At 40.5% G+C, this 11,390-nt stretch overlaps 2 protein-coding genes across 2 annotated transcripts; one reads left to right on the forward strand and one right to left on the reverse strand.

Moving 5' to 3' along the window:
- Nucleotides 1–638: 638 nt before the first annotated feature.
- Nucleotides 639–2,066, reverse strand: BJX67DRAFT_388224 (alcohol dehydrogenase). The gene is made up of 3 exons (XM_071034340.1): nucleotides 1,128–2,066; nucleotides 978–1,073; nucleotides 639–920 (listed from the first exon to the last, which is right to left on the reverse strand). Exons 1-3 carry the CDS (start codon nucleotides 1,987–1,989, stop codon nucleotides 832–834), a joined length of 1,047 nt encoding a protein of 348 aa, XP_070886242.1. The 5' UTR covers nucleotides 1,990–2,066; the 3' UTR covers nucleotides 639–831.
- An 810-nt stretch (nucleotides 2,067–2,876) lies between these two features.
- BJX67DRAFT_388226 (3,4-dihydroxy-2-butanone-4-phosphate synthase) lies at nucleotides 2,877–3,688 on the forward strand (the record flags this gene model as incomplete). Its single annotated transcript, XM_071034341.1, has 3 exons — nucleotides 2,877–2,934; nucleotides 2,998–3,115; nucleotides 3,172–3,688. 3 exons carry the CDS (start codon nucleotides 2,877–2,879, stop codon nucleotides 3,686–3,688), a joined length of 693 nt encoding a protein of 230 aa, XP_070886243.1.
- Between the last annotated feature and the right edge of the window lie 7,702 nt (nucleotides 3,689–11,390).

The raw sequence follows: 11,390 nt of genomic DNA on the forward strand, positions 1-11,390 counted from the left end.
TCTCAACGCGTTGTTTTGGCTGGCAGAATAGCTTCGACTAAGACTAATTAGGAAGCGGCATTACTTTTGTACTAGCGCTTACTGTGGGGATTTTTGCAAACTTTTGTCATGCCACTGTATGTATGTACAGTTCTTCAGAAAAACGTAACATTGCCCTCCACAATACTCGGCACACTCAAGCCGTAGAGTGGATGCAGGACTAAAGCGGTTGAACTCTGACCACAAGGGAGCCTGCGCATCAAAACACGTCAGACCCCACTCATGATGATATATACATGCTGGTCTTAAATCTGAAGTCCCGCGAACCAAGACTGTGGCATTCCCCGTGTCAAACTCTCCGGGGATCGACGACGGAGCCGCAGCCTCCCCTCACCCCTCCGACCGAGCCAGGCCTTCCCGACCATCATCCATTGTTCACCGCGACGGAATGGGGAAAGCCTGGATGACTGACGCAGAGGAATGGTTATAAACAAATCAGAGCTACACAGCCAGAGTCACACTGTAGGCGCAGATACTTTCGCGCTCCCAGCCTCGGGCCAATGATGTCCCACGGATAATTCATCCAGGTCAATTGTGAGGCGGGGTCAATCATTGATTGTCGGAAAAGTAACTTAATACAGCGTGTATAGTAGAATAAAAGCCAACATATTTAAACTAGTTAAATTGCGACCCCTTGTCTTGGGCATTCAACAGTTCCCATGGTTTAAACACTTTGGACAATCCTGTTTTCGCGAAATGTGGGATAGTCTGGTGAAGAAATAATTCGAGAAAAGAAATGTCAAAGGTAGTAGCCAGTGTAAGGAATAAAGTTCAAAGACAAATTCAGCTTCTCTAGAGGTATATTACCACTTTAAGTGCATCTTGGGCCGACGCTGCCTGGAACGTTTCGTATCCTTTCATGATGTCTGAAAACGAGAAAACTGCGCAAAACAGTCAGTTTCCTTGCCAATTTTGTGTATACCAGAATCAATGCTAACCATGCGATACTAAAGCACCAGGATCAATGGTTGACGACTCAGTCAACCGCAGGAGTTCTGGGATCGACCCGCCGTCAGTGAGTCGAGTCCTCAGGCCTGTTGAGATTATGAGACAAGACAACTTCTCAACTTGGTTCACCAATGGCTCACAGATGTTCTTGTTCCAAAGTGTGTCTAGATGCAGATCACATTTCGAGTTGAAGTAACTTAGGGTGGCAATAGTGCCGCCCACCCCCGTTAACTGTTGGGCCAGGTCGAAGCTCTGGCGCGTTCCAACCGCTTCGACGACCACATCGAATCCACGACCCTTGTTAATAGCTTTCGCTGCCTCAATAGTTGAAGATATACCATTGAGTGTGCTGAAAATATGTTGCGCTCCAAATGACTTCGCGATTCTTAGCCTTGATTCCCCTCGACCTATTACCACAACGAATGCGGACGGATATAATGCTCGTGTCAGCATTAAAGCTGACAATCCAACAGGCCCAGTTCCGACTATGGCGACGGCTGCTCCCGGGTGAACCTGCCCATTCTGGATCCCTCCCTCGTATGCAGTGGGGAATGCGTCAGACAAAGCAACTGCCGCGGGGGAAGGAATCTCTGAGTGAAGCAAATGAAGAGAGAAATCCGCGTGAGGGATTCGAACAAAGTCTGCTTGCACACCGTCAATTGTGTTTCCCAGTAACCAACCTCCAGATGCACAGTGCGAGTTCATCCCTTGACGGCATGCAGGGCATTTACCGCATGCAGAGATGCTGCCAATGAGCACCCGATCCCCTATCCGAAGGTTTGCTACCCCAGGTCCAAGTGCGTCTATGATGCCAACCCCTTCATGGCCAAGGATACGACCAGCTGAACAGGATGGTACGCGTCCCTGGATAATATGTAGGTCTGTCCCGCATACTCCGGTATGCGTAACCCGTACAATGGCATCAGTAGGACTCTGGATAGTTGGCTTGGGTCGGTCTTCGACGGTTATAGCACCCGATCCCAAATAGACCAAAGCACGCATCTTGAAATGACTGCAGAGGATAGTGAATTCTCAATTTCTCAATCCCAGGAGGGCTTATAAGCTTCATAAGAGAGATTCACGTGTATAGCTGGGTAACAACGGCAGCAGAATGTTTCCTGGGAGACTGAATCCCCTTACTGGAAAGGTAATGTAAGGAATGCTCTATGTAGGCAAATATTGCATTGATATCTTGTCCGACGTATAAACAAGATTGCTTTTGTCCGCGCATATTTGATATTGTTATACTGGTCATGGGTACAGCTGCTCGGAATGTTTGTACAATGAGGGCAAGACGAGGGGAATTCGACTATTCCACCAGATGCCGACTTACTGGTGGAGAAAAAAAAGTAGAAATGAAAGCAACTGCTGTTGTTGCCTACTGTGGGGCTGATCCTAACATTCATGATAGGGCGACTTGCTGAGAGAGGGTAAACACCTGGTACATGCTAAATTTCTGGGCCGGTCCAGCCTTCTGCCATGCCGGTGTACAGTATATGGAGTTCGAATTCCATCATCCTTCCTCCTTGCGTTGATGTCTCCCGGCCCCGATAATAGGACCGTTGGGGTGTTAAAGTGGGGGCACTCTAAGTATCCCTTCCTTTATCCATAAATAATCTTTGCGGTGTAGGAATTTTTTTGATTATATTGGTATTTATTTACTGTGTTACGAATTCGATGGGCAATCAGTAAGGAGGAGGTGAGCCGGAGGGTGCGCAGATCAAAATGAATGGTCTTTGACCCTCTTCTACATTATCAAAGGATGACTCTGTCCTTGTATAGGAGAATGTGGATGATATATCATTGGAAGGGACTTGGAAGTGAGCTTCTGTTTTATTTTCCTCTCCAACCCAGATCCGCGGAAAATTCACCATCTAAATACATTAGCCATGACCAAGGACGAATATTTCACGTTTGATACAATCGAAGATGTGGTGGAGGATATCAGTATGCGTTCTCGCCTCAAGACACTATTAACTAAGAATGCAGTTAATCTAACTTAATAACTAGAAAACGGACAGATGGTGATTGTCCTGGACTCTGAAGAACGTGAAAATGAAGGGGATCTCGTGGCAGCTGCAGAGTCTATTACAACTGAACAGATGGCTTTCATGATTCGCTACACTAGGTATGACTTGCACGTCCCTACTAGTAGCCCAGTAAATGGCTAATGGCTGTCCATAGTGGCTTGATTTGTGCGCCAATGGCTCCTCATATAGCCTCCCGTCTCGATCTACGCCAGATGGTCTCCAAGAATACTGATGCAAATGGAACCGCTTTTACGGTAACGGTTGACTCGTTTGACCCTTCACTGAGTACTGGCATCTCGGCCCACGACCGAGCCCTCACCTGTCGCCAGTTAGCATCGCCAAAAGCGCGTGCAGGTGATTTTAGACGGCCTGGCCATATTGCCCCACTACGGGAGAGAGACGGCGGCCTCACTGAGCGCCGCGGGCACACAGAAGCCACAGTGGCGCTTTGTCGACTTGCAGGTAGAACTGAAGTTGGTGTAATTGGTGAGATGATCGAAGAAGGCCTGCAGATCGAAGGAGAGCCAAAAATCAGTGGCCCGAACGGAATGTTACGACGTGATGGTTGTTTACAGTTTGGAAGGAGATGGGGAATTAAGGTGTGTACAACTGAAGATCTGGTCTCCTATCTTAAGAAAAAAGACCCGAGCAAGTTGTTGTCGACAAGGTAAACAAGTCAGGGAAGATCAACCCACTGTGAGCTGAAGTTCAACCTTTCAGCACTTTTTTTGCCGTTTGTCAATCTGGACTACTTTACATTATGCTCAACATGATCTCTGAACAATTACCAGCAAATAAACGGTATTATAGTACTGCCACCTTGGCATAATTCTCTTTCAAGACTGTATCCCTGTGGTGATCTGGTGCTCGTTTTGGAAGTAAACACTCGTTTTTCAAGTTTTCCCAATTCTCTAACCGGACGCTCACCCAACACCCTGATTTCTACTGTAGCAAACTCCGCGTTACATAGAAGTTAGAAGGTGTCTGCCAGAACAAAGTCGCTTGGATTCTATCTAGCTACTGACGACCGACCTGAGAGGGTGTGTGGTCACGTGACCTCGGCTAGTCGCATCACCCCTGGAGGCGACTTATACGGGACATCAAATCCACTCCAAGCGTCATATCGTAGGCGGTTACTGCGAATTATACCTTTATGGTTTGAGATGCCGTGGTTCAGTCTGCGGATAAGTATTCCACTAGTAGTCGTGGTAGAATGAGTTGAAGGGGTTGCACAAGATTCAACCTGGACCAGGCAAGAGGTGCATATATCCATTGATGGAGATTGACGAGAGTCTTTGACTAGGGCTTCCAACATTCCTTTGGAAGGAACTCATGTAACTGAACTTGTTAAGATAAGTCAATGTCAGAGTGCCTTACTAACATATTGACTTGTATCAAAGGTGTGTGTATGTGTGTGTTTGCAGGGAGGCCTTAATAGGATTTGTAGCAACAGGGTTTTTAATATTAATATCTAATAATAGATTAGGATCCATATTGGTAAGTAGTTGTTAATCACTTAGCAAGTGATTGTAGATTTAGTAGAAGTAGGAGAATAAAAGAAAGAGAGAAATTTAGGTTTTGATTGGAAATCAATCTGATATTCGTCTTGTAAATGGACCCTCAAGTTTTCAGATGTGAATACAACAACCAACCTTCCTCTGGAACACAACAGGAACCATATGTTCCCCATGAATCCAAGATTTGCTCGAACAACAAGGAGAAAATACTGTTGTGTTACGGCCTTAAATAGAATCCAGACTCAAGCAACCGCCTTTACATTTGCATTACAATACAGGAAAACCTATATCAAGGCATGATAATACGATGATACCAGAGCATTGTAAACAGCTGTGCCCTGTATGGTCATATGCGAGAACTGCACGCGCAGAAGCTGGGATTACCATCCCACAAGCAGTGCTAGACTGATATCAGTACACTTTTTAGATATATCATGCTCTGCAAGGCCCTCTTAACTTACTTCGCCGGATGCGTATCCCTATAGCCCGTTTCATTAGCGTCATTAAATGAAGCACACGTACGTAGACATTGAAGTGGAGGGGACTCACATGGGTAAGCTGTATCATCATATAGGGTAAGCTTAGGAAGGGACCTCGGGAGATTGAACAAGTTGAACATTATGGGGCTGCTTACGCAGGTTGGTTTGCAAAAACCCATCTATTCAGTCACAGTTAGTGTCCAAAAACAGAAGGAACACAAAAGGTCTGGGAAAGGCTCACAACAATGCCAGGCTATTTGAAATGTATTATATTAGCATCATATGACATAACTATAGTCATAGCCCTTAATATCTGTAAATTACTTACTCCGTAAACACCAGCACTCTTCGCCCCGTGTTAGCATTGTCCTAATATAACCAGTAACGAAGACTCCTTACCGCTCCCTAGATGATTTGGTTTTAATTTTGTTTAATTAATAGAGAGCTGAGAAAAGGCACTGCTACTTACCCCTACCTATAATTCCCGCATCCATTAGTTCTGGACTCAATCTTCTCAGGGAACACTAAGTACTTACAGGGCAGGTCGGGATTTGTTGACGCTAATAAGCCGGATTCTTGTTAGCTAACAATGTGCTAAACTCATACTACCTTGATGTATATAATAAACTCACGTTTTCCTGAGTGTATTTATTGACAGTTAGCACGCGACCTAGTTTGGGAAAGTGGTGCACAGAAGTCACTTACAGCTGGAATAGCTAAGGCCAGTGGGGCTAAAAGTACCAAAACACTTAGGAACTTCATGTTGACGAAGAGGGTTAGGAATCAGTTAATAAAGACTGAGAAAGTAAGATCCTGAGAGAATGGAGAGCATCCCTGACTCTATCAGAGTAAGACCTCATTATATAAACCCTGGGATGAAAGTTAACACACAATGTCACCCTTTGCCTCCTCAGGATTAAGGGTTAAGGTATTTAATTCTTCATGTTTCTATCCAGCCGTCTGGGGCTGGGGAATTTGGGACGGAATGATGGCTGCTTGGATGTTTTTCACAGGGACGTACTTTGTACCGCATAAAACTCCATTCCAGGCGGCGTTAAATATGTAGTTTAACTTAGTTGGGGTAATAGTAATGCCTAAGTGGAAATTCAGGGTAGCCGTAGCTGGAATTTAGGGTGAACCCGCAAGGGATGATCTACCTATCAATATTGTGAGATATATCCTTCCTCAGCTTAAGCACCAGACACATCTTGAACAAGATACTATCTGGCTTGATAATTATTTTCACCATTGAACAGAAAGTATATGAAAAGTAGGGGCTTCCTAGGCAATAGCAAAGTAAGCAAAGGGGGAGCTTCCTGTGAATATTATTCCAGTGGTGTTCAATAATATTGATAGAGAACAGGAAACGTTACATTCGATCCCTTCTCAGATAAGGTTTACCAATCCTTCTTAACGGCAGGAGATCTGAAAGTATTCTGCTAACAAATGGAGGAAGAAGCTAGGGATGCTCGATAGTAGTGGTAAGGTGAAAGAAAGAGAGTTTGAGTTACCCGTTCCCACAGACCGCATACCGACAACTGAAAAGAAGCAATTATGGGCGGATCTCCTCTACTTAGAAGGAAGGCTCTGCTTCAAGGATGGCGTTCAGGAATACAGTACGGGAGCGCGCAGTACGGGGATAATGGCCAACGCCTATTCCATAATCTTCTTCACCCAAAGAGGTTGTTTAGGAGTCATGCTTTATATAAGCACGCATAGAGAGTGTTTTGCTTTCGGAATCCAGGGGTAAAGCGTCCGTTTCCCGACGATCCGTGATTCAATGAAGCAGGGTCTTACTATCCATGAGTCTGTTTGTTTGAGAATGCAATTGATGGATGCGAACGTTGAAGCACTCGCGCCAGGGACGCCAGATTGCTCGTCTTCGAGTTTCATCCCTCTTAGCGTATCAGCCGTGATACACTTATTCGGATTCCGCTTAGCATACGATTTGTAATATATGGAGGTTCGTTTGAAGGGCAAGGGAAATATCTGATTCACATTCGAGGCTGAATTCTGCGGCTTTTTTGAATACAGCTGATGATGATGATGGTTTCATTTACCCTAACCCCTCGCCAAAGTTGGATCCCATGTCAGATAGTATGATGTGATATACGATTGTGACATGTGTCCTGCATAGAACTATCAAGCTACGAGCGGTAGCCTGATAAGGGAAATGTGTGAGGCAGTAGGAGGCAGCTCTCTAAGCTACAAATAGCTGTATCTGCCCCCATTGATAGTTCTGAATATCATCACACTTGTACCTCAGTTCAGAGTTCCAACTCGGGAGGGGTCGGGGTACATAAGCACACACACACACACACACACACACAAACACAAACACAAACACACACACACACACAAAAACTGTATATGTCAACCTCTTAATATATCGTACCATATCACAGCAAGAGTCGTATCTGCACATCATTTAGGTAGAGTTAAGACATCCAATTATCTAAATTAACTATCTAGAAGAGGCATACCATCTAATAAAGGATACTAATTCAGGCGACATATTTAGGTACTCTAATTAATCACCCTTTCCTCATAGAATGTGACTTTATATCAAAGAGAGGTTTAACGTTCATTCCCAATTTTCCTTCTACAGTATTGGAGTGAACCAGCCCTTGCACTATATTACACTCCACATAGCGGGAGTCATCGCCACTCCTAAAAGTTGACTCACAGTAGCCAGAAGGCTTTGCGTGTCCGTGATGGAAAATTGCTAGTAATGTTCTGTCACCGCCCCTTACAATGTAATCGTGAATCTAACGAAACAAGTCCCCTTACAAGCCAAAAATAAGCCAGGGAAGGAACTGGAGCATGATCTGAGCACCAGACGTATACAGATCAGAGATAATATACCTCAACCACTACAATATGTATAAATTGTCAGACACAGTAGCCTTATGGTCGTTTGTAAATGTAAGCTTATCTAAACGGCCGCAAGACCAGACTTTTGGGCAGAGTAAAGTATTCATACGCCCTAGCTAATCTAGGCAAAGCTTGACGTGGGTATAATAGTAGAGTGGACCGCGGCACCGCACCAGCAGTTGGCTTCGAGTGGGACTCTGCATGCACTTCTGTGACCTGGCTGTCAACATATTTCCGAAAGCTGCAAGGTTGTAATCTCATGCGTCAGCTATATTGTTGGTGTCCACCTGTATCGAATTGGTGTGCCTTAGACGTTTGCTGTATTTGCAGAGTAGCCATGGAATAGGCATTAGAAATAGTGATAGAAAGGCAAATATACTACTTACCTAAGGAGGACCTAAAGCATCATACATTTTAAGTGTGAATAATAGGAATATTGCTCCCAAAATATATCTTAGAGCACTATTAGTAGCAATTGTTATATTAGTGTTAGGATACTAGAGAAGAGTATTGGTTGAGAGTTGATACCTACCTGATGAAACAACCTCAGCAGGATAAATATCTGAAATATATATTATAGTTGATAGCTATAATAGCAACTTATAAGATTATTAGTTTCTTGTTCTCTGGAGGGTTGTACCTACAAATAGCTCGAGAACATCCCAGCCTACAAGAATACTAGAGCTGACAAGAAGTTCCCAATTAGATCCCTAACAAGTGGCTATTGTATACCTGTTTTCACCAAGTAAGTAAATATATTAATAAAACTTCTATTAATTTATAGACTATATTTCTCCTATAAGCAAGAGTAGTACCCCTATGATTCTGCTATATAACTATCTTTCTAGATTTATTTGATCTGTAAATGTCCCACCTCTAGTAGTAATAATAGTTTTCTCCATCATAATAAATATTATTGTTGTGAAGAAGTAGCTAATAATAAGACTTAGAAAATATAGACTTGTCTTATAATTATTAAATCTATATTTAAACTTTAAGATATAAAAGAAACTTGAGAGAAAACTAAAAATAATAGTATATCTAAAAGATGTATACATAGATAGTAAAATAATAATCCAATCTAAAACAAGTATTTTTAAAAGCAGAAATATAGATTATTATTAAAGTCTAGAGGAGCTATAATAGCAGTAATAGGGTAGCTAAGTTTCCTATATTAGAAGGATTATTGCCCATATTAGAAGTCCTGTAAAGACAAGAGTCCACTATATCTACTACTAATTATCTTGATAAGTGCTAGTAATGTATGTACTAACAAGAGGACCTAGGCTAGAAGCTAGGAAAGGGCATGTAATAAAGATAAGAGAGGCAACTGCTTGCTTCTTACCTGGAGGCCATAGGTTAGAGATTATTCCTGTACCTAGTGCAATTCCAGTAGACCTAGTATAGCTATTTAAAAATTAGTAGATTAAATATATTTTAAAGTTCCTAGCTATACCTGCTCTAGTAGTAAATATAATTAGGCTTGAGGATACCATAATATATACCTAGCATTAACCATAAGATTCTAATAATAGAACAAGGAAGAGGGGGCCAATCACAAGACCTATAGTATATATAGTTATGCTAAGTATAGCCACTATATAACTAATTCTAAAGTATGTTATTAACCCTAGTAGGGCAGGCTCAGGGATTGAGGTAGCAAAGGTCCTAGTGTAGTTAGTTTCAAGGAGAGAGGACAATAGTAAGGAATAGGCACAAAAAAAAGGATAAATAAGCTAGTCTTATATTAGAAATATAAAAAAAGATAGAATAAGTATATGCAATCCTTTCTTACTAATTAGCTATCCTAAAGAGGGTTGGCCTACTAGTAATATATCTGATTCTGCTTGTATTCCTGTTCTATTGAGGTTTTTGGGGGTTATAGTGAAAAATGCTATTACAGTAGGAAATTAAAATCTTTCTTACTATAGGGATACAGCTCTAGAGCTTAGAGGGTTTATATACAAGCATAGTAAAATCATTTAAAATAATTTGTTGTATCCCTAAGTGCGGCCTAATTGGTATTATAAGAACCTAAAGGTTAAGTATCTGTATATAGTATACTAAACACCTACTAAAAAAAACTTTTTAGAAAGCATCTTAAATTAGACTAATTATATTGATTAAATGTATAAACTATTCTCTATAGTAAAAAGCTGGCTAGTCTTACCAATTAAAAAAAGGGCAAAACAAGTTGTTCTATTAGAGTACTATATATATACTTGAAGGATAAACAGAATAGAGCATCCAACATGGAAATTAAACTATTTAATATTCTTAAAGGGCTAAATACTATAGATTAGCTCTTCTATTCTAGATAAAGAGATAAACCCTAAGTAGCAGTAAAAATGGTACTATATTATATACTTTTTCATCTTTTCCTAAGCCTAATTCATACTTAAAATAGGCCGAGTTCCCCTAATAAGATATCCTAGCAGTTATCCTAAATGGGTAAAAAGATAGTAATATTACCTACCTATTTTTAGACTATTACTACCCTCCAAATAAATAAATAATACCATGTTTACAACTATTTCTACTAGTAATAAAATATATACTATATACTAGAATATATAGATAGATATTAATATAAAAAAGTATCTAAGTTTAAGAACTTCTACTTTGCTAGTATATGCTAGCTAGTATCTAGCTAGGGGTTTTAACCAAGATATAACCAAATTTGTGATATACTATAAATTCTACATGTAGCTAGTACCCTTTCCTATATACCTAGAGAAACCAAAAAACCTATTTAGAAATACTTGTCCTAATAAATATCCACACGCTTGTAGTATCCCTAGGTAGTATAGTATAAATCCCTTTAAATATAAATGGTATCTTTAATTTTCTTTTTTATCAGTAGGAGGAAGTATAAATCCTAAGGTAGTAAGATATCTTGCATGGTAAAATAGTATTAGTTTAGAAAAATATATTAGGTTTAATTTTGTTAGGAGCTATAGCTTGTCCTTTAATATATTAAGAAAGTATATTTAGCTAGTATTTTTCATGTAAACTGTAATATAAATATCTACATTGTATTTAATGTTAAATTCTACTATTTTCTTAAATAGCCCCCTTTTTTACTAATTCTACTACTGCAATTTGGCTCTAGTACTATCTAAGCAACTTTTCTCTACTAATAATAACTTTCTAGGCATGGCAAAACATAGTATATTAAAGAGATTTTAATACTAGGCTTGGGTGGTACTGTAAATAACCAAATATTATAATTGTTTTATATAGCTTCTAAGAAGAGTATTAATTAATATAAGTAATACTATGTTAGTATACATGTTTAATAACTATAGAATAAGCAGGTAGATGCTAAATTACATCAAGCTAACTAATTATATTTAGGCTAATACTTATTAGCTTCTGCTAGCCTTAAAATCCTTAGGTATAGCATAGTATATCCTCTTAAATACCTAGTTAATTCCTAATTTAAAGGATTCCCCTACAGCTGGGCTATTTAATTAACCTGAAGATCTGTTATAATAAACCAA

The sequence above is a fragment of the Aspergillus lucknowensis genome, assembly GCF_044049455.1.
Source record: "Aspergillus lucknowensis strain CBS 449.75 chromosome Unknown BJX67scaffold_20, whole genome shotgun sequence".
In the NCBI taxonomy this organism is placed as follows: domain Eukaryota; kingdom Fungi; phylum Ascomycota; class Eurotiomycetes; order Eurotiales; family Aspergillaceae; genus Aspergillus; species Aspergillus lucknowensis.

Coding starts and splice junctions, on each gene's coding strand:
- BJX67DRAFT_388224 (XM_071034340.1), bottom strand. CDS start 1,989: ATGCGTGCTTTGGTCTATTTGGGATCGGGTGCTATAACCGTCGAAGAC. Junction 1,074..1,127: donor ACTTTGGAACAAGAACATCT/GTGAGCCATTGG, acceptor TAATCTCAACAG/GCCTGAGGACTCGACTCACT. Junction 921..977: donor TGGTGCTTTAGTATCGCATG/GTTAGCATTGAT, acceptor TGTTTTGCGCAG/TTTTCTCGTTTTCAGACATC.